The sequence below is a fragment of the Lissotriton helveticus genome, chromosome 9 (assembly GCF_964261635.1).
Source record: "Lissotriton helveticus chromosome 9, aLisHel1.1, whole genome shotgun sequence".
NCBI classification, from domain to species: Eukaryota; Metazoa; Chordata; class Amphibia; order Caudata; family Salamandridae; genus Lissotriton; species Lissotriton helveticus.
This window is the reverse complement of record NC_136070.1, coordinates 335,271,723-335,294,767: the sequence shown is the minus strand read 5'-3', so window position 1 is coordinate 335,294,767 and position 23,045 is coordinate 335,271,723. Positions and strand designations below refer to the sequence as shown.

The window sequence follows — 23,045 nt, the reverse complement described above, 5'->3', positions numbered from 1 at the left end:
AGGATTGCAGGTGAGGTAAGAAGCAAGGCAGGTGAGGGAAGAAGGAAGAGGGAATATAGAAAAGTCAGACGGAAGAAAGTACAGACAGAAGGAAGGAAAGTGTGAAGGATGGAATAATGGAAGAGAGGCAGGAAAGAAAGGTGGGAAGCAAGGGAGCAGGGAAAAGAGAAAGACTGGAAAGTCCGAAAACCTGGGGCAAAGGATGGAGCGGACAGGGGATACTATGGAGGGACAAATGGAATGAGGGAAGGAACGACAGGGAACGTGAGAAGGAAAGGGAGGGATGTAAAAAAGGTAGGGCAGAAGGAAACATGGATGGTAGGAAGATGGACGGAAGTGGGAAGGTAATCAGACAGAGGGAGGGGGAAAGAAGGAAGGTGGGCGGACAGGGAAATAACCTAGGGAGGGACAGAGAAAGGGGGCAAAGAGGGAAGGAATAAAAGGAATGAGAAAATAATGGGGCAAGAGAAATAAGGAAAAGAAAAAGGATGAGGGAATTAAGAAGGCGAAGGTGAAAGAACAAAGAAACAAAGCGCAGGGGTGAAGATGCAGTTAGGTACGGGGAGAGAAGAATGAAAGATAGAAAGAACTAGGGGCATATTCACGAAGAGCCGTCCAGACACAGCAAAAACAACACAAATAATGTCAGGCTGGAGGCGGCAACTGGCAAAGCAGAGGAACACATGCTGACTTCATAAATCTGGGACAGGAGGCCTGGAGGCGCCCCCCTCCACGAGTCTTACCAGGGCTATTAACTCTCAGCATGACTCCCAGAGATAGTCTCCGAGAGAAGGGAAAGAGTGCAGGTGCCAGGGCTGGGCTTTGAATCAAGGCGTGAGTGCTGCTTTCTCAGCCAGGCTCCAGTGAGGGGGCGGGGCGGCTCCGGCTACTCATGGAGGCAGTAACTGACTGCGCTGCTGCAGCTGCAATCAGGGAGTGAGAGCAGCATCTGCAAAAAGGGGAGAGCATGAGGGAAGCTCCCTCAAAAGGGCAGAGAGTGAGTGCAGGTCCCACGGCCAGGCTTGAGTGAGGGTCCCAGAAACCGCTCAGTCAGGACATCATTATGTTATAATGCTGGAGTCTTAAAAGCCCATGTGCGCACAAGTCAGCACAGAAGAACCAGGGTGTGAAGCGTATTGATACCTGTGTGTGCACTATGCAGCACAGATGGAAGACGGTGCAGGACGTCATGGTGTCATAATGCTGGAGTATTGCTCTGGTGCGCAGAGCCAGCACACATGGTGTAATGATGCAGTAGTGTTGTTCATGTGCGCACTGGCCGGCACAGAAGCACCATCGTGCAAAAAGCCATGCTTTTATCATGCATTCTTGTCTTTGTGTTCGTAGGCTAGCAGAGTTTGACCCGGGTGCAATAAGTAATGCTGCCTGTGATGCTGGAGTGCTGTCATGGTATGTGCTGGCGAGCACAGATGGGATCCCAGCTTGCAGGAAGTTAAGATACAGGAATCTTATCTATGTGCACAATGTCAAGCACAGCATCACCATGGAGCAATACGCAATGATGTAAGAGAGGCTTGTTTTGTGCACATGGACCAGCATAGGTGGACCTTGGTGTAGGAAGACACAATGTCATGATGTCACTGTCTTGTCCTTGTGCACATAAGCCAACACAGCAGCTCCACGTGTAATCAACATTAATGTTATGATGCAGACTTGTCGCTGTGCGCGAGACAGCATAGCAGCAGAAATAGATCAGAAATAACAAGGTGGATACAGCCGTTGCAAAAGCTGGCGCAATGGTACGTGTGCGCGCCTCGCGCTAAAAGTAAAAAAAAAACAAGAGAGGAAAGCCAGATGGAGCTGGGAGCAGCAGCAGCCCCGCAGGAGGAGCGGGACGCGCTCTGTGGTGGGGGAGGGGGAGGAGCATTGAAGCGCACGCTTGGGAGAGCAAGCGAGAGGAAAGCCAGATGGCGCCTGATCGAGCGATGCGAGGAATGCGCGTAACCGCACACTCTAGGCCAGCAAAACTGGTCGGTCAGATTTCTAAAGCCCACTCACTAAATGTCTCGCCAGTTCAGCGCATGCGCTGGCTCAGGCGCGACCTAAACAGCATTTCAAAATGCAGTCAATAAGAAGGGACTGGCTCAAAAAAGGGGGGGGAATAAAGATCAGAAATGAAGGGAAAACCAAAAAGGCTTATTAAAAGTGCAATACAGAAATTAGAAAAATGCAGATGCAGCAGTAATACTCATTAAATCAGCTGAAATAAATAGGCGACATTTGCCATGAAGGCTCATATCAAGCCTCGATAAATTGTACAAATGTTCATAGACCTGCAGGTCGAGTGACTTTAATAATCTACTCGACCTAATTGTAATGCTCTTGGCCCATAAACTGGTTTCAAATGAGTGGCGTAGTGTGGAGTGGCGTAGTATGGATTGGCGTAGAATGGAGTGGAGCACAGTGGAAGGGTGTATAGTGGAAGGGCATAGAGTGAGTGGCGTACAGTGGCGAAGAGGTAAGGGGCAGAGCGTCATATAGTGGGGTGGCAGAGTGGAGTGGCGCAGAGTAGATTATCATAGAGTAGAGTGGCGGAGTGAGCGTTGCATACACTGGAGTAGAGTTTTGTGGCGAAGAGTGGAGTGGATTAACGTAGAGCAGAGTAGTGTGTAATAGAATGGAGTGTCCAAGTGGAGGTGCATAGAGTGGAGTACAGTGTCATGGGTTGGGGTAAAGTGGCATGGAGTGTTGTAGAGTAGATTGGCATAGATTGGAGCAGTGTCATAAACTGGAATGAATGACAGTAGTGTGAAGAGTCAGAGTGGAGTGTGTCAGAGAGGAGTCTCAGAGTAGAGTCTCAGAGTGGTGTGCCAGAGTAGAGTGGAGCGGAATGGAGTGCAGGTCTAGTGACTTGAATAATCTACTTGACCTAACTGTAATGTACGTGACCCGTAATCTGGTCTCAAATTTTATGATCCTAGCAAATATTTTATTTTACAGAGCGCCTTCAAATATGCAAGTTCAGCACTTCTGATGTACATTAAACTCTTTTTTATTTAATAGGCTTAACTTATGCTCCATGTACAATAAGAATCTAGCCCACGAATGGGATACACATGACCCCAGATTTCCCTCTTAGTTCACTAATAGAATTTTCATCAGGGTGGGGGCAGGAATGCTTCTCAGTTCAAGTTTAATTACTCAATTTTAATAAATGTATCACTAAAACATGATTTGGTAGCACATTGGCATTTACAAACAGCATATTTCCAATTGAAATGGCCGAAAACGTTCCCACTAGCATGCAGTTATACTGATAAAACCATATAGCGTATAAACAATCTGTGGAAATTGGGTTTCAGCAAAATGTTTATCATTTGCACATTACCACGTTATGTGTTCTGAATTGATTTCATCCTATTAAAAACGCTTTGTCATTACATAGAATTACAAAAATAGTGCGTTTATAACTACTAAAATAATTTTTTAAGTGTTCATACAGTTCATTTCCACGCTATTTAAATGATGAGTGTTAGGAAAAAAACTGACATCTACATCCTTTCACTTCACACTGTAGAGCAGATTGTCAGACAGTTCACTTTACAAAATCCTCTAACGTTGCTGCTTATTTTAAACTGAAGGTAGTTTTTACTTTCTCTGACTGCAAACTGAAGGACGTAAGCTGACATTTGACCTCTGTCTCTCATGGCAGAGCAAATGGGATAAGATAAAAACAAGATTTAAAGACATCTTTATTGCTCATTCACTTTCTGAGATAACAAAACACTTGTTTTTATCAGCTTGCCAGAACAGGCAAGTAGCACCTAAAAATAGCTCGCCCTGATAAAATATGACTTGCCATAGCGAGTGGGCGAGTAGATTTCTCTAGCCTGGAGTGTCATAGAATGGAGTAGAATGGAGTGTTGTGACGTAGAGTGGAGTGGAGAAAGGTGTTGTGGAGTGTCACAGAGTGGACTGGAGTAGAGTGCTGTATAGCGTTGTTTGGCAGAGTGGAGGGGTATAAATTGAAATAGATGTAGAGTGGAGAGAGGTAGAGTGGAGTAGAGTGGTGAGGCAGAGTGGAGTGATATAGAGTGAAGAGGTGTAGAGTGAAGGGGCTTTTTATGAAATTGTCGTAGAGTGGCTTGGAGTGAAGTGACATGTCAGAGTGGAGTGGTGTGTCGTAGAGTGGAGTGGTGTCTCAGAGTGGTGTGTCATACAGTATCTTAGAGTGGAGGGGAGTGTTGTGGAGTGGCATATTGTAGAGAGTAGTGATGTGTCACAGAGTGGAGTGGTGTATTGTAGAGTGGAGTGGAATGTCGTAGAATGGTTCAGGATATCATAGAATGGAGGGGCGTCGTAGAGTGGTGTAGAATGTTGTAATGTAGAGTATGGTGTGGTACGGTAGTGCACTTCCATTAAGAGACAATGCATTTTCACTTGAAATTGCCATTACATTTGCTAATACATACAGTTGTACTGATAAATGTATACATCACACAAGAAATGTCATTACCAAATGTATTGATTTGTTTAGAAAGTATTAAAATATGTTTCCACCACAATTCAGCATTTCAAAAATGATTTTATTTGTGCTTTCTTAATTCTGATTTATTCTGAAATATCTGCGCAGTTCGTTTACAGATGATAGAGCAAGCTTCGCATTGCGACTTGCTCGAGTCATGAACCTCGCCCGTGTGTAATCAATTAATAAAATTTGTACGTCTTACTAATCTTTTATTTTTATATTCGAACGAAGTAGAGGAAGCTTGCGTATGTGTATTTCTAATACAACTAATCCGTGTTCCTAAACATGGCCGCCGCTTGGTAAATGGCTTCTGCGCATGCGTCAGTCACACTCACGTGACCTGACGTAGTTATAAGTTTGGTGGGAAAGGGTGCGCATGCGTAATACACAGCTCTCGTGAATAACGTGGTGATGCTCTTGTGAGTGTGTATATGTTGCTAACATTTAAACTGCATAGTATAATTTTATAATTATAAGTTTAAAGTACACAACCCATGATGTGTTTTTCATACCGTCACTTCTATGTTTTAATTTGTTTTCGCTTACTTTTCATGTATCCTCGACTCGGAGGGGTGCTGGGCTGGGGAGTCCATCTTGGAGGGTATTTCTGCGCAGAATCTAGAAGTTGCCATGGCATTGAACTCAGGCCAAAGAAGGTTGATGCCAGAGCCACCCTGGGAAAGAGCACCTTCACCCAGCAGAAGCATCATGATTATGTTCTATTGTATCGAAATGTGTTCTTCTCATTGTATTCTGTGCGGCTTTCTCATGGGAACCCCAATCTCGCTAGGCGGTACCCAGAGATGCAAAGTAGGCCTCCAACTAGTCTATTCTGATTGGTGTGTTACCCAGACCCTACCTTAGGACCAATCCAAATTGAGGGATTCTGACACTTTGCAACATTGGGGGGTGGTACACCGTCCCAAAACAGTATATCTACCCTGGGTTCACCTAGGGAAATGGTCCGACTTGTCTGGTTTAGCTGACCTGTCACTGACCCAACGCACTCAATAGGTGACTGAAGATACAGAGCGCTGCGGAGCTCTCTGTCCGAAATTTGACCATAGACTCTGAAGGTTTTACTGAACCTTAAGTGCTGGCGAAGCACTTTGCTGGGGAATTCGCTGACCCAATCGGGGTCGTGATCGATAGCTGCAGAGAGGGTGGAGCGCAGGCGTTGCTTCCGAACTGCGGGTGCCGGTCCTGTCCTGAGGGTCCTGTCCTGAGGGTCCTGTCCTGAGGGTCCTGTCCTGATCCTAATCTGGTCTTCCTGTCCTGTCCTGGGTGTCCATTCTGCACCTGCTGTCCATTGAGGGGTATCCTTCCTTGAGGGTTTCCTGTCCTTAACTGACCCGTGGCCAGGGTTTGGTTTTCACACCAGTCTAGGTAAATATTGCTCTGAATCTCCTGAAACTGCACCTTTCTATTTTTCTGTCTTTTGCTTCAATAAAGACATATCTTTGCACGTGAATTAATTTTCCATGCTTTCTCCCGCAATCAGTGAATCATAAAGTCATTTGCATTTGTTTCATAACGTGTTCCTATGTTACCCTATCTGTTAGAAATTATATTTTGCATTGCAGTTTGTCATTTCCTGATATGGTCTAGAACCTCCCTACTTAAATTGTCTAAAGCACTTTTGCCTTAAAGCATAGCGTGTCTCTCTCTCCATAGACTCTCCTATAGTTATATAAATGTCCCGAACTCCTGTCTCATATTTTTGAGATAATTCTAGAATACTAGTCCTAATCAAAGCCTATCCCATCTTAGTGATTCATCCTAAACGTTCTAATTCCTGATCCGTCATTTTAAACGTGTCCTGGTTCCATTAGTTTATAAATGGTTGCACTGACTTATTTGCTATTCAGCTATGTACTTTCTGTTATTCTGATTATCGATTGCTTAATTACTGTGAATTTGATGATTTCTGAATTTTACTAAATTAGATAAAGACTTTAAAACTTCCAGTTGTCCGTGGTCATTTTACAAAGGGTATTGAATGTTATTTGCTGGGTTTGTATTTTGCTGCCTTTCCTTTTACAGCTAGCTCCCTGATCCATTGTGGTCATAGGTACCCGTGTCGGTGGATGGTAAGTCGGGTACTCTGAGGAATAACGAGAGGGACTCACAAATACCTGATAGCAGACCGTGAGGTCATCCGATCAATGTATATGGTGATTTGAAATATATGGGCCCGAAGCCGGAAGTGGCGAAATTATTGGTCGGGTGACCCGCGCGCTCTATCACAGACATTTATATTTGATGTGCTAGAAAAAAGCCTTTCCATTTACAGCAAGATTGTCACATAAATACTTTTTATTTATTTTTTAAATGTGCAGTAATATAGTTCACCTGTTTAATGAACATGGGTAGTGGAGGCAGTTATAGATAAACAGGTGGCCGACCATTATTTCCTAAGAGGACTACTTGCTTGCATCTGAACTTGATTGGGGCCCTAATAAAGGACGTCCTAAAAATACACTGCCTGATTTACAGGTGGTGAGAAAGCCTAAACAAGTTCCTTTGCTACAGTAACTATTACTAATATTCTTTGAACTGGTGGATTTTACACACAAAAGCTGAGCTGTAAGTGGATATGACATATTTTCGTAGCTATTTTTCTAAACAAATTGCAGTCTCCACTCAACTAAGCACGTTGAACAAGCTACCTGCCCTCGCCTACTATGTTGGAAATTATCATTGAGGAATTGATGAGGTGCACTATCCTAGGTTGCTAGCCGTCATAACTCATTTTTGGTAATAGAAAAGAATACCTTTTAAACAGCACTTTCTGCCACAGCCTGATGCATTGCAGCAGTACTAATAACAAGTATTACTACTTTGCAACTCAACAATACTGATTTGTGTAGACCTTGAAAGGATAAAAGGCAGAGTCAGCTCCTTCAGAATTCAGACCTACGAAGTACAGTTCACACAAAGATTTCTGCAGCAGGTGCAATAATAGAGTGAGCTATCTAACGATTCGAATTTGACATTGCCTGGACTATCCTAGAAACCATAAACGTAACTATGTACAAATCAGCATGATTGTAGTGTTCTTTTTCAACAACTGTACTTATTTTTTTAAATGATTTTCTAAATATTATTTACGGATAGTAAAAAAACAGCTTCAAGAGAAATTCTGGCAATTATGTTCGTTCGAATGATTATCAGAGGCTTGGAAAAATGTTAGTTACTTGAGAAGTCTGAATCAAACACCTTTGCTAAAATAAACCACATCATTCTATTCCATCATTTGTGATTTGGACATGCTCTGTAAAATCTCACACATCTCAAATACTAAGTGTGCATTGTTATATTTCTGATAAGGCTCAACAATATTTGTAACACAGCTGCTTATCAGCACAGTTTTATAAAGGAATCATAATAATGTAAACAACCGATAACATTTGACAGCACTTGTTTACATTTTAAAATCCAGCGTTAACGTTATAAAGCAAGCACAAAATGTCTAACAATTTGCCAAATCTACACTAGTAACATGTTTAAAAGGCGTCTTTCTAAAAGCTTTCAGGAGAAACATTTTGGGACAAGTGTAGCAGCAATTGAAGGTCTTTTTCTTATTATTTTAGCCTTGTCAGACCACAAAGCAACATACGTGATGTTCGCTTAAAAAACATTAGGTTTAAAGTCAGACTGGTGGGGTTCCTCTCTAAGTGCATCGGTCCATATTCCCTCCCAGACGCAGAGCGCCACTGCCCGGCTGCCGCGCTAGGAAAGTCCGAGGCTTCGGTAGGCCGCGCGCGCCGGCAGCAACCAGCTGACAGGATTTCCCCCTACCGTTGGCGATCAGCTTGGCTGAGAGCTGCTTGACCAGCTCGGGAATCTTGTCCCACTGGCACTCGCAGCGGCATCGCTCGATCTCGATCTCCAGCCGGGAGCCCGCCTTCTTGGTGGCCATGGTGGAGCGGGGAGACCCCCGGGAGCAGCGGGAGGAGGTCGGCAGAACAGCGAAGGCAGCGTTGGGACTCGGAGGAGGAGGGAGGAAGCCGCTGCTGAAGCGGGAGGGGATTCCCCCAAACACACCCACCGCGCCACCGGTAACTAAGGTCACTTTCCTGAGGTATTTCCCTGCTACCAGTGCTCATACACATAAGTAGTTTTTATTTCAATAGTTGTATTTATGTGCATTCGTTTATTTCATAAACTGCATTAAAAAAAAAGTACCGGCAGCCTTTGTGTAAAATAAATAGTCACAAATATCAAACAATCCCGCCTGTAAATACTTCACAGACGACACGTGTGTGTAAAGAGTAGTTTTGATATGAATGCACAAGAAGTTATATGCAAATATTTAAATTCATAATTTTTTATATAGGAAACATGTATAGCTCCGTTTTGACCTTAAAATATGTCCATTCCTTTTACATTGAGACGCATGGTAGGATTGAGACATCACATACAAAAGCTACAAATGATGAGTTGCAAAACATTATACATTGGATTAATCATTTTTTTCTTGCTGCCAATTAGCAAAAAAAAACTGTGCAGAACAAGCATTGGCAAAGCCATTAAATAGATCTCGCCCATGGTACTTATTTGATTTGCCAATACCTTTTAGTCATGCATCCATCTCCGATGCTGTGCAGCACGGCTAAATAAGAAAACAATCATCTATTGTGTAGGAATGTGCGAAGCTACAAAATTACATGACCACTTTTTTTTCTTTTTACTTGCTGATCCCCTTGCAGGTGCTTTTTTCGTGGATATCCCTCCACGTCCCCTCTCGGACGAGCAACGTGCTGCCCTGAAGGAGCCCATTTCTTTAGATAAGCTGCAGTCGGCACTATCCAACACCCACCCAGGTCGTGCGCTGGGCCCGAACGGGTTCCTGTGTAATTTCCTACGGCCACATTTGGAGACTCTAGGACCCCATTTGCTCAAGGTGATACCCAATGCTTCAGAGAAGCATATTCTCCCCCTGGACTGGAGACACGCAGAGGTTGTAGTTTTCTTATAACCCTCGCACTGCCCCATACCGTGCACACATATGCCCCTCCCCATGCCCGTCTACAGGCCCCACAAAAAGTCTTAGCCAACAATACATGGATGGTTATGGTCGTTGTTGGCCGCAGTTTTATTAAGGCTGTACATCTACTGGTTTACACATTTGTCATTTGCGAACTGCCCTAGGTGGGTCATAAATCATACATGTCATATCATAACAGTCCTGGCCCGCTTCTGGGCCGATGCTCTTGTGATATCTATCAGTTCGTAAATGGCACCCTCAAAACCAGTTCCTTTCGTTAGTTCATGGTAGTCCTCTTTGTTGGTTATTTTCGGGACCACCATTTTGGTTGAGCGCCCACGCCCTCTGCGTGTCGTGGAGGGTAGCTTCTGTCCCTGGAGTTAGGCCCCAGCTCGCTACCTTTTTGTGCCCTGCCGTCCGGCGGGGTCTGGGCCGCGAGCGCCGTCTCCTTTTGCTAGTCCCCTCCTTGGCGCGGCCACCTCACCCTGCCGTGCGGCATCCCAAAGTGAGTGGCCCCCATCCTGCACACCGCCCGTCGGTGTGTCTCCTTAGCCAATCCTTGCACCAATTTCCGCAAACACCCTTGCCACTGACCAGCCCTGCGACACTGCTGCTCCTTAGGTGTGGGTGGGTGGGTTTCAGCAGAACTTCCGTCGGTGCGCCACTCGCCCTGCTCCCCGAAGATAGGAGCTACCTCGGCGAGTGGCGGCTTATATTGCCAATTCCGCCAACCTGAGGTTCAGGTGGTACCCCCTGATTGGGGGGTTCGAACATCGCGGCGTGCGCCTATTGGTCACTTCTTGGCGCCTGCTTCCGTGTACCTGGGGGGTTCAGGTGGTACCCCCTGATTAGGGGTGCAAACGCCGCGGTGTGCGCCCATTGGTCGCCATTTGGCGCCGTCAGGTGGTCACCCGTTTTGGCGGGGGAGGTGTTTCCCTCACGTTTGCTTCTGGGCGCTCGCAAAGCGCCTAGAACCGGTTTGTCCATTTGGGGGGCACGGCGAGGGTTATGGCGCCGGCCCCTGAGCCTCCCCCCCCCCTTCGGGAGGGTGAGGCGGCCTCTGCAATAACCCTCGCTCTGCCCCATACCGTGCACACATATGCCCCTCCCCCTTGCCTGTCTACAGGCCCCACAAAAAGTCTTAGCCAACAACACATGGATGGTTATGGTCGTTGTGGCCGCAGTTTTATTAAGGCTGTACATCTACTGGTTTACACATTTGTCATTTGCGAGCTGCCCTAGGTGGGTCATAAATCATACATGTCATATCATAACAGTCCTGGCTTGCTTCTGGGCCGATGCTCTTGTGATATCTATCAGTTCGTAAATGGCACCCTCAAAACCAGTTCCTTTTGTTAGTTCATGGTAGTCCTCTTTGTTGGTTATTTTCGGGACCACCATTTTGGTTGAGCGCCCACGCCCTCTGCATGTCGTGGAGGGTAGCTTCTGTCCCTGGAGTTAGGCCCCAGCTCGCTACCTTTTTGTGCCCTGCCGTCCGGCGGGGTCTGGGCCGCGAGCGCCGTCTCCTTTTGCTAGTCCCCTCTTTGGCGCGGCCACCTCACCCTGCCGTGCGGCATCCCAAAGTGAGTGGCCCCCATCCTGCACACCGCCCGTCGGTGTGTCTCCTCAGCCAATCCTTGCACCAATTTCCGCCACGCCGCAGGGGGGCGCACGTCTTCCTGCGGCTCCCCCCTGTTGTAAATAAGGATTGTGTTTCTTCTATTTGCACCCTGCGAGGGCCAATGCTCCCCATAAGTTGTCCCAGAAGACCCTCATACCGCTGGCGGAGAGATGGACCCCGTCCGGTCCATACAATTCTGGACGTCCTGGGTGTATCAGACCGTGTCTGATGGAGTCCAGGCCGTTGGTCTTGCAGAATTTGTGCATCGCAACATTCAGCTTTCTCCTGGCGTTGTCTACCGCCTTGTTGGATTCTGCGCCTCGCCAATGTTTCCTGCTGATCATCTCGGACCATATGATTGTCGTGTCCCCGAACCATGTCGCCGCCCTGGTGAGGTCCAACTGGATGGCCAGCCCCAATGCCCTGCGCCCCATTTGGGTCAGGTCATTCCCCCCGAGGTGTATGAGCAGTACATCCGGATGCCATGCTGAGTCCTCTAATAGGTTGTCCAGTACCGCGGGTAGCGGATTCCACTTCATCCCTGGCTGCCCCACCCAGCGGATGCATGTCGCTTTGGGTCTGTTCTCCACTGTGTGCCCTGTTTGCCGCCACCAGCTTTCCATCCTGGACACGGAGTGACCCACCACCCATACCAGCTGCGGGCGGCTCCCTGTAAAAGAAGAAGACGTACATAAGGTGGCCTGCTGCGCACCGATTTTTTGCCTGTTTCTGTTTTACATCAGTTGTGGGCGCACATACGTCTTGTATGCCTGGGAGCGCCACCTGCCCACAGCTCTAATCCCTTCCTCCGGCATGCCATGCTGCGATGCCGAGGTGGCTGCGCCGATTCTGAATGAGTGAGGGGCAAAGATCTCTGGCTGTAGCCCGGCTTTTGCTAGACCCTGGCGCATCACTGCTGTGAACTGGAACTTGATCAAATTGCTGCCATCTTGGTGTTTGAAGAGTGGTCCTTCGCCTGCCGGGCGCGTCACCATATATCTAACCAAACAGCATACAGCGCACAGGCTGGACTCCGGGATGCACCGCAGTCGGATGGTCGCCCCCTTTCCTGACTTGTCTGTTTTTGACCTTCTTAGTATCATTTCTACAATGCCTCCCAGGGGCTTGACATCTGTGGCCTGTAGGCATCAGTGTGCTGCACCCTGCCTGCTGGGTGCCACCAACTCGCTGATGCGGAATGCGCCAAAGAATGCTGTTGTAAATGCTGCCCTGAAAAGTTTAAGCTCAAAACTGTCTTTTGTCACCTTAGCCAGGGCCTCTAATAACTGTCCCAGTTTTTTTAAATCGATGGGGCGCCTGGTGTCTGCCCTTACCCCCTCAGCTCTTCTCCACCCCTTTAATGCTGTTTTGACATACCAGGATGCAGTGGGATCCTCCCCGTGAAGACTTTGGCGAAATGTGCCATGGCCGCCAGGTGAGCTTGTGCCCACGACCTACTTTTCTTGTTATCGAATGAACACTGGATGAATTTTTCCACCGCTGTTTGTGTCCCAGCCTTATCACCCAATGATTGCATGCCCCCAATTCTCATTACAGTAGTGGCATATTTTTTGTATCTTCTGGTTGCCTCGGGGGTGAGGGACTGGTTTACCAGTCTAGATAAGTTTAATCCCCCTAGGTCCCACAGGTATGCTGGAAAAGGGGTCATCTCCCTGTCTGCCCCTGGCACTAGTTCTCTGAATTGCTTCATCTGGGAACGTGACAGGGCGTCCGCCGCCGTGTTCTCTGCCCCTGGCACATGGCGTGCGTTCAGCTCCCGATTCCCCTTCATCTGCAATTTAATCAACTGACGCATTAACCTCAACACGTCAGGGCACCTCGCTGCGCCTCTGTTGATGGCCTGCACCACCCCCTTGTTGTCTGACCAGAGGGTCAGCTTCATGTTTCTCAGCTCATGCTTCCATACTGTTAATGCAACTATTATTGGAAACAGCTCTAGAAATGTGATATTATCCATGGTGCCCCGCCTTTGCCATCTTTCTGGCCATTGGCCCGCGCACCACCGATTCCCCAGGATCGCGCTGAACCCCACGCTCCCTGCGGCATCTGTGAACAAGGCTATTTGTTTAGCTGTCACCCAACCCTCTCTCCATATCAGGATGCCGTTGAAATGTTTGAGGAACTCCCCCCACACGAGCAGGTCCTGCTTTACCCCAGCTCCCAGCCGGATGTGGTGGTGCTTGTGATTGATGCCTGATGTCAGCTGCGTCAGGCGTCGCGCAAAAACTCTTCCCACGGGATGACCCTGGCCGCGAAATTGAGTTTTCCAATCAGGCTTTGTAATTCGCGGAGTGTGGCCTTGTTACGGCCACACAACCTCCTGACCTCGCCCCTGAAATCCTCTACTTTCTCTGGGGGGTGGTGGGGGGGGGGGATGGGAGCCTCGCTGTCCCGGCTATGGAGTCTAGCTCAATGCCCAAGAACGTGAGTTTTGTTGTTGGGCCCGTTGTCTTTTCGGGCGCCAGGGGGACCCCAAGTGTCCTGGCTAATTCCTCAAAAGCGGCTAGGGTGTTCCCGCATGTGGTAGAACCTGCGGGGCCAGTAAACATGAAATCGTCTAAGTAGTGAAGTTTTCCACCCGCCGGGTGTCTGTCGTGTAGTGCCCATTCCAGAAAGGTGGCAAATTGCTCAAAATATGCGCACAAAATGGCACAACCCATGGGCATTGCCTTGTCAATAAACAAGTCCCCTTTCCACTGGAACCCTAAGAGGTGGAAACTGGATGGGTGGACAGGTAACAGGCGAAATGCGGATTCGAAGTCCGCCTTGGCCATCAATGCCCCCCTTCCCGCTGCTTTTACTAGGTCAATTGCGTCGTCAACGGATGCGTATCCCACTGAGCAGGCCTCGGGAGCGATCCCATCGTTCACGGAGGACCCTTCGGGAAATGAGAGGTGGTGTATGAGCCTGAATTGTCCGGGTTCCTTCTTGGGAACCACGCCCAGGGGAGATACCACTATCCTTTTGTGCAGCTGTGGTGGAAGGGGGCCCTCAATCCTGCCTAGAGCTTTCTCTTTTTCAAGTTTTGTTGCCACCACCTCGGGGTGTTGGAATGCTGATTTCAGGTTGTTTGCCCCCTCTAGGGGTAGCGGGCCCCTAAATGGTATCACAAAGCCCTCTTCAAATCCCCTTACCAGGACTGTGGCGTCAGTCTTATTAGGGTATTTATTAGCTAATCTGCGCAGCTGCTGTGTAATGATTGGGATCTGGCCAGCTGGCAATCTCGAATGTCACTCAGAACCCCCCCACATGTTGTCTTACTGCTATTGTTTTTTGCTCCTATCTTTCTTATCCTTTTTGGACTCGCGTTTGCTCCGACAGGCCACAGCTGGGTGCCCTCCTCCGCAGCTTGAGCATGTGTGTTGAAATTTACATGCGGCGCCCCTTGAGCAGTCACCGGCCTCATATTTCCAGCAGATGGCCGTGCCCCCATTGGGGGACGAGGGCTTCCCTGTGCTATGTTTTGACCTGTGGAATGTTTTTCCCTTTCCCTTGTGGTGTGAGCTCCGAAACGACTGGTCGCCTTTCCCCGCCCATGCCCTCGCCTCCTTCGCCACTAGCATCTTGTGAATGAAGCCTGATACATCTTCTTCGTTCCATTCCATCTCAGGATGGCGCTGCATTTTGAGCCTGAAACCTTTGTCATACTCCAGCCATGCATCCCCGGGGAATTGCCTTTGCGCCCAATGGATATTGGCCTCATAAAGCCACAAATCAGCGGCGCAGTGCGGAAATTTTTCTACTATAATACAGGCCATAATTCTGAATGCGTCTAGCCAGTTATTAAAGTTTCTTTCTTTTCTCGCGCCACGCCTTTCCCTTCTATCCTCGTCCTTCTTATCACAGGTTGTTAAGTCTAAACCCTCAAGCTGAATCTCCAGCAGGGAAAAGATGTCTATGAATTCTTTGCGCCATATCCTCTCCTTAACTGGCAGAGGGATAAGGCAGGCTAGCCCAGTGGCCCTCGTGGTAAGTGACGCCGGGGGATGGCCTAGTGTAGAGGTCCGTGACCGGACCTTCTGGTTGAGTGGTGCCCGCATTGATACTGTATCCCCATGCAGCTACTGGGGACCCCTGCGCACCTTGCGCTGTTTGCGCCACCTGCCCCTGTATTTTCTCCTGACACGCTTGGCCTGGGTCGAGTAGATGCCATGGCAGCCCTGCTGTTTTCTCCCCCCTGATCTGTCCCATCCAGCGCTGCCAACGACCTAAGACATTCCTTCAACATGCTCGCAATATGCTCACCATTTGCCATGCCGCTGGTAGCGTCGCTGAGGTCCCTTGTCCTCGGTGATGAGCCCCCGCTCGGCTGTTCCTTCCGCGGTGGCTTCTTCCTGGAAGTCTTCTTTGGCGGTGTGATCTTGCGCTTCTTGGGCGCAGGAGGGGCCGCTTCTTCATCTTTTCGTGGTTCTGGGCCGGCGCCCCCGGCCTGGTCCAGGTGTGGCTGCAGCCATTCGCCGCCGTGGATCGCCGATACCTCGCGGATCCGTTTTAGGAGTTCAGCGACCTCTTCTGGCTGACCCTCGGCCATTTCCTGCGCTGGGAGTTGCTGCTCTCGTGCTCGGCTCACTGGTCTCTGTTTTTGCTGGCTGTGGCGTCGGGCCGTACGCCCGAGTGCCTCTCGTTTGGGCTGAGGGCTCTCCGACGCTCTTCTGGCCTGTCGTCAGCTCAATGCGTGTTTCTTTTTATTTTTCCCGAGGGCTCTCCGCCGCTCTCCGTGTTAAATCTACTGCCGGGACCCAGGATCGAACCAGGGGCTTTACTATCTTCGGTTGAAAAATTTCTCAGAAACGGAGCTGTTTCGGCCACTTTGCGCCGCCGAAAACGCAGGCTTCTGAAAGTGCAGTGCCCGTCCGGGCCTTTTCTGCCTTCAGTGCCGGTGCTGGTGTTTCAGCCGCCGGTCGCGCTGGGGCTCACAGCGCGGCTCAGGTAGGTGGTGACCAGATGGGCATCCGCTTCCATGCTCTGTGAGGAAGTCGCACCGGTCTCCCGTCCGACGTTGTGCTTCTTGCCCGCCCTTTGCTCCACCCCCTTCGAGCGGCACAATGCGCGCTGGAGAGGCCGAATGCCGAGCAGGCCTAGCGGGCTTGAGGCGGTCTTGCAGGGATTCCTGCCGGCGCACCGATGTCCCACGATGATCGTTCCAGCGATGGTCCCCGTCGTCAGCTGGTCCCAGAGCAGAGCTTCGCCTCGTCTCCTTTCAGCAGAACTTCCGTCGGTGCGCCACTCGCCCTGCTCCTCGAAGATAGGAGCTACCTGGGCGAGTGGCGGCTTATATTGCCAATTCCGCCAACCTGAGGTTCAGGTGGTACCCCCTGATTGGGGGGTTCGAACATCGCGGCGTGCGCCTATTGGTCAATTCTTGGCGCCTGCTTCCGTGTACCTGGGGGGTTCAGGTGGTACCCCCTGATTGGGGGGTTCAAACGCCGCAGTGTGCGCCCATTGGTCGCCATTTGGCGCCGTCAGGTGGTCACCCGTTTTGGCGGGGGAGGTGTTTCCCTCACGTTTGCTTCTGGGCGCTCGCAAAGCGCCTAGAACCGGTTTGTCCACTTGGGGGGCACGGCGAGGGTTATGGCGCCGGCCCCTGAGCCTCCCCCCCCCTTCGAGGGTGAGGCGGCCTCTGCAAATCCGGGCCGCCCACGAGACGACCCAGGTTCCTATTGCCCCATCTCATTACTAAATTTCGAGCCCAAACTGTTAGGGAAGATTCTGGCAGACCGCCACCGCACTTGTATACAGGATTTGGTGCACCCAGACCAGTCTTGGTTCATGCCACAGCAGTCTACCAGACATTATATCAGACAAGCTCACAACCCGGTGGTGGAAGCTCATCGTTTGGGGCATCCTGCAGCTGTCCTGCTGGCTGATATCGACAAGACGTTTGATTTAAGTTGGACGTACCTCTTTAAGCTCTTAGAGGCAGTTAATTTGGGTCCCTACTTCAGGGCATATGTGAAATTGCTTCATACAGCTCTCACTGCTTCGGTCCAGGTGGCTGGCCACTGCTTGGCCCCCTTCTCCATTCGAAGAGGCACTAGGCACGGTTGTCCGCTCTCCCCACTGTTGTTCACACTGGCTATTGCGCCCCTGGCCACATGGGTCCGCCTGGACTCTAGCCTACGGGGTCTTGACTGGTCTCCGGAGTGCTCAGATAGGATTGTGCTTTACGCCGCCGACACACTGTTTTTTATGTCGGACCCATGGGTTTCCGAGCCCCGGGTGCTGCAGATTCTGGGAGTCTTCGGGGAAACCTCCGGCCTCTGCGCTAACCCGTCCAAGTCCATTCTGTTTCCTATTTGCGGGGATTAGCTGTGTCAGGCTTGGGCCTCGCAGTTAATAGTGGCTGAGGTAGGATTCTGGTACTTCGGGGTGTTTATTACGCGGTGCCCAACCGATGCATGGTCACGAAAGATCGCCCCATTGCTGCCCACAGTTCGGGATGAGACAACGGTGTGGTCCCAACTGCCCTCTCGTTATATGGTAGATCTGCCATTTTTAAAATGGTGTCTTTACCTCGCCTGCTCTATAGGCTGCAAAATTACCCGTTTCCAATTCCTCCGTCATGTTTTCGTCAAATCAACGCATTACTAAATAGGTTTGGGTGGCGCTAGCAACCTGTATCCAATCTACTTACCGTAGTGGGATAGCGTCGGCAGATGTTCAGGCATATTACTGGGCATCGCATCTCCTAGTGATAAATGACTGGTGGTATGGCTCACAGTCGGACCCAGCGTATCCTGTGGAATGTCTCTTCATGGCCGAAACCCCGCTGCTCCACTTCTTATATAGCTCCTCGTCTCTGATAGAACTTCACCCTGCTTGTAGGACTATCATTCAGATCTGGAGGCGGGTGGTCCGACAGATGGGTTGGTGGGGCAAGCTAACCGGTACTACGTCTCTTTGGTGGGGCACACACCTCCAGCCAGTCGCGACTTTGGTGGGTTTCTGTAGGTGGGACGACATTGGGATTTCCGTGTTGGGAGACCTAATGCGGGGGTCCACACTCAAATTCTTTCAGCAGCTACAGGAGGACACAATTTCACAAGATACCTGCAACTCAGACACGCCGTGTCCCCTTTAATAAGGGGCCTCATGAGTCTCCTGGAGTTTCACCCACTGGAGGGCCGGTTGCTTATGGGGGATCTTGGTGCCCACAAGATTCGCCAAATTTACCAAACACTAACTACATACTCCACGACCACTATACACCGGACTCGGGTGGCGTGGGAAGCAGATGTGCCCACTTTGACAGATGACTGGGCAGAGGCACTGGCTAGCCCCCGGTACTTAGCTGTCTCTACCCGATATCGATTGATCCACTTTAAATATCTTCACAGGATATACTTTACACGTTTACGCCTTTACAGGATTGGGGCTATTCGGTCCCCTATGTGCCTCCGTTGCGATTCGGAGGAGGGGTCGTTTCTCCATACTGTGTGGAGTTGTGGGGCACTGCAACATTTCTGGTCGGGCATAAGGTCCTGTTTAGGGCGGGTGTTGGCATGGCACATTCCTGCAGACTCTAGACTGATTCTCCTACACAGTACCGAGGACATTGGGGGGGAACAGATCTAAAAGGCATTTATTGTTTCTGGGGCTCGCACTAGCTAAACGCGACATTGCACAACACTCAAAGGCAACATCCCCACCCAGTATAGGTGACTGGAAGAATGTAATGGATAAGTGCCTGTCCGCTGAAGTCGCAGTGTTTCAGGCTCGGGGATGTCCGCAAAAACACAAGAAGATCTGGGCCAGCTGGGGCGCGTACCATGGCATTGACCTGTCTGTCCTGGGGCCGGCGGTTTCTCGAGACCCAATCGATAGGCTGGTAGTGAGTAATTCACCCCTATAGGGTAATGGTGTTGTGCAGAGGTAAAAGAGCAAGATTGCACTATGTTTGTATAATGTTATATGAACGGTGTATGGTGCATAGTTGGGGAGGGGATCAGGGTATGATGTTTTGCAGACCCCACTGGGGATGGTACTAGGTGCCTTGCAATTGTATACTGTATCTTTACATAGTTCGATGCTCGCCGGGCTTTAACCATTTGGTACCTTGAAATTCAATAAAATTTGTTGTTAAAAAAAATGTCAATGACGGGGGGTGGCCAAGAGAGCCGTCATGGCGGACGCAGCCTGAGAGAGCTCCGTCCTGCCGATTAATTATCCTGCCAATTATCCTTGTTCCCCCCGCTGTGCCCCGGAGGTGCTGAAAGGGAGCCGAAGGCAGCGGCAGGCGGTGTGTGGTGTTTTAGCCGCCGGAGTGCTACAGGGGCCGTGGTGCAGCCATCGGAGCGGCGAGGCCTACATCAGCCGGAGCAGCCGGGGAGCTCGAGTTTCAAGCACCCCGGCGGTAGACACGGTCCAGCGCGGACAGAGTGCGGCTGGAGTGTTGGCAGCAGAAGGGGAGCCCTTAAGGTCCGGGCACCTGGAGACGGCCTGGGGCCTGCTGGATGATCGAGGGTGACTGGACCCAGAGGCGGTGAGGCGGCCTTTGGCGGACGACCAGGTGGTGCGGCCTGCTATTCCCGGCGAAGCCGGGGCCTCGATTTTGGTGACCCTCCATGAAGGCATTCCTGGGTGCTGGTATGTGGGGTGTATACCCCGGACGACGGCGGGTCCCGCAGGGCCACAAGTAAAGAGGCGTGTTTCCCCCCCTTCTCCCCCCTGGCTGGGGTATTCAACAAGTGCCCCGGGAAGCAGCAGGCACTGGGAGACAGGCGGCAGCTGCCTCGGCGGCCGGGTTGGGCTGCGGTGGGGCCGGGGGCAGACGGGGAGCCCATCCCGAGGGGTCTGGAGAGCCCGGTCGACCGCCGATTGCTTGCACCGGTGGAGGGGGTCCGGGCCTGCACGGAGGGTGAAGACGTTGGGGGCATCATCCTGCGGCCAGCGAGTCATCGGGTGAGCCTCATCAGCACGTGCCAGGCCCCTCCTGAGCCCTGGTTTTGAACATTGGCGGGGGTCCCAAGGGTGTGCGGAGCGCGGGTTCTCTGATCAAAGGGGCTGAGGGCCCTCGGAGAGCGTGAGGAGAAGACCGAGCCCCTGAAGACTGGTGCGTGGGGACAAGCGAGGCAGCGGGCCAGCAACGGCGGCTGTTGCACTACTCCTGCCCCAGGGATCCTACATTGGGCCGTTGTGGCCAGGCTGGGGACGCTTGGGCCGGCGGCTCCCCCCATTCGGCGGTCGGACCGGGCCTCGGCGCAGCATTGGGGGTGCAGAGACTGTGTGCGGTGAGGGGCACGGCCGGTCCTCCTAGTCGTCGGAGTGGCGTCGGCAAATTGGGGCGCTCACCTCCGCTCGAGGCCAGTCCAGGTGCAGACTGGTGACCCCCCGACACCAGAGAGGAAGACCTCCCGGGGCACAAACAGCAGACCCAGGGGCGGAGGTTCCCGGACGCAGCCCGCCATGACCAGGGGCGGGAGTGGCGGAGGGGCCCCGAAACAGGGCCCCATCGACAAATACACGGGCCGAGTGGAGGTGCTGGAGCCTCTGAGGGCCCTCAGGCCCCAGGACTGGACAATGCGGCACTTATGGCGGCGATAACCCAATCCAGGGACATGTTGGATGCGAAGATAGGGGCGGTGGGGGCGGATGTCACGCTGCTGCGCCAAGACCTGCGAAATGCTGTGGCTCGCATCACGGATCCAGAAAAGCCTAGCTCTCCGGGCAGAAGATGCAGAAGGGCAGGCTCGGCGGAACAATCTGAGATTCGTGGGGTTCCCGGAGGGCTGCGAGAAGGGCAACATGGAGAACTTCTTGACCCAGTGGCTGGAGAGCTGGCTCCCACCAGAATCCCTCTCACGCTGTTTTGTGATCGAACGGGCGCATAGAGCACTCATACAAAAGCCACCGGTCGGATCTCGCCCCAGGCCGGTGATAGCCAAGCTACTGAATTATCATGATAGGGACACTATCCTGCGGCAGGCGCGGGCAAAGGAGCTTCTTATGTGTGAAATCCAGAAAATCTTGATCTTCCCCGACTATACCAGGCTAGTGCATCAACAGAGACAACCATTTGCGGCTGCCAAGGGACGCCTACGTGATCTTAAGCTTCCATATGCCTTACTGTATCCGGCCCGCCTGCGAGTGGTCTATCAGTCCCTTACTCTTTTCTTCGACACCCCAGAGGAGGTGTTCCACTGGACGGATGAGACGGTCAAAGTAAGGGTGCACACCCCTCCGGGCCGAGATTTGGATTCTTCGTCCAGTGGTGCGCCGGCGCGGACCCCCCAAAAATCACAGAGCAAGAGCAACTGGAGGTCCAGATCGAGGGGACGCTCTGCCTTCGGGGGGGTGGTGGATGGGAGGGCGGCTGCCTCTGATCCCCCGACGGCTGTCCCTTGAAAGGTGGATCTACTTGAGGTAGAATGTGGACGCGAGTATACTTTTGTGGTGACTAATAAGATGGAGATATTCCCGCGGTGTATTTCTGAGGCTACAAGGAACGATCATCAGAGACATTTGGGTCTATAGTGATGATGTAGATGTGGGGCACATGTGGGGTGGGGCGGTACTTAGGGCGGGCGCATTCCGGGTAGTTGCCGGTTGTTTGGGGGGGATGGGTAGTGTTATGGGGATCCAATGGGGTGGAGGGTAGTCGACCTCGAATTGGGGGTGGGGACTCTGCTACACCGCGACAGGTACTTCATTGTTCTTTGAGGTATGGGGAGGGGGTAGGGGTCATGGGGGAATGTTTGATGTTGAGGTGGGAGGGGGATGCACGGTCCTAGTGGTGTCACAGCAGTGGCTGAGTGTGTGTATACATGGCACGCACGGTGGCTTGTTGATACGAGAGGCTATTGATGTCGGGCCCGGATGATGGGGCCGCTGGGCGTCCTCAGTTGGAATGTGAGGGGAGTATTGGACAAGGTTAAGCGGGGGGCGGTCTTGAAGCAGGCCAAGCGAGCAGGGGCGGATATGGTAATGCTACAAGAGACTCATCTTTTAGGTAACAAAATCCTCAGCCTCCAACGCTACGGTTATACCCAGGTCTTTCATGCGGGCTTTGCTAGGGGCTCCAGGGGGGTGGCCATTCTTATACATCGTAGGGTTCCATACGTCCATACCACTCAATGAGTGGATGTGCAGGGTCGATACATATTTGTCCAGGGCGTCCTTGGGGAGGAGCCGGTTGTGTTTGGTTGTGTCTACGCCCCGCCCCCGTTACAGTGGTCCCTGGTGGAAAAGATAATTGCGGTGTGGGCAGATTTTCCAGATGTCCTAGAAGCAGTGGGTGGTGACTGGAATGATGTGGTGGACAGTGCACGAGATAGGTACAGGCCTGGGGGGGGACATTGGCAGCCGGTGGTACCAAGTTGAGTGATATGATCAGGAACCTGGGCTGGGTGGACACTTGGAGACACATCCATGGTTCAAGGCGTGAATATACCTTTCTTTCTGCAGTCCATAAATCCTTCTCTAGACTGGATTATATATTTGTCCCTACGGCGACTCAGGGCAGGGTAGAGTCCGCGGATATACTGCCACGTGGGCTGTCGGATCATTCCCCAACGACCGTTACTATTCGCCTGGACCAGCGACGACAGCCATTTCGGTGGCGCCTCTCCGTATGGCACCTGCAACTGGTAGACTATCAAATACACATGAGGGAGGCCATCGCCCATTATATGGCTGAGAACGTGGGGACGGTGGCGGACGAGGCAACTTTATGGGAGGCCATGAAGCCCACATTGAGGGGCATAGACATCGCTTGGTGTGGGACGGCTAAGAGGAAGCGTAGGGAGGATCTGGATCGGGCTGAGGCTGAGATTAGGGACCTGGAGAGGCGCAGCGGTCTGGAGGGTGGAAGCCAGACTGTGGAGCAGTTGTTGTTTGCTCAGCAGTCTTACGCCTCGTTAGATGAGGCACGACAGATGTGGATGGCGACCTGCAGTCGTATATACCAATGGGGCGATAAATCAGGG

General features: G+C 51.3%; 1 protein-coding gene across 3 annotated transcripts in view; it reads right to left on the bottom strand.

Moving 5' to 3' along the window:
- Positions 1–8,557, bottom strand: part of TTC7B (tetratricopeptide repeat domain 7B) — a 1,395,621-nt gene extending 1,387,064 nt beyond the window's left edge. Inside the window, exon 1 of one of the 3 annotated variants that reach the window (XM_078660056.1) lies at positions 8,291–8,557. In XM_078660056.1, the coding sequence (XP_078516182.1) occupies positions 8,291–8,411 (121 nt within the window). In that variant the 5' untranslated portion in view covers positions 8,412–8,557. The remainder of the gene's footprint in view (positions 1–8,290) is intronic. The other 2 variants (XM_078660054.1, XM_078660055.1) reach the window with 2 other exon arrangements.
- Positions 8,558–23,045: the final 14,488 nt, after the last annotated feature.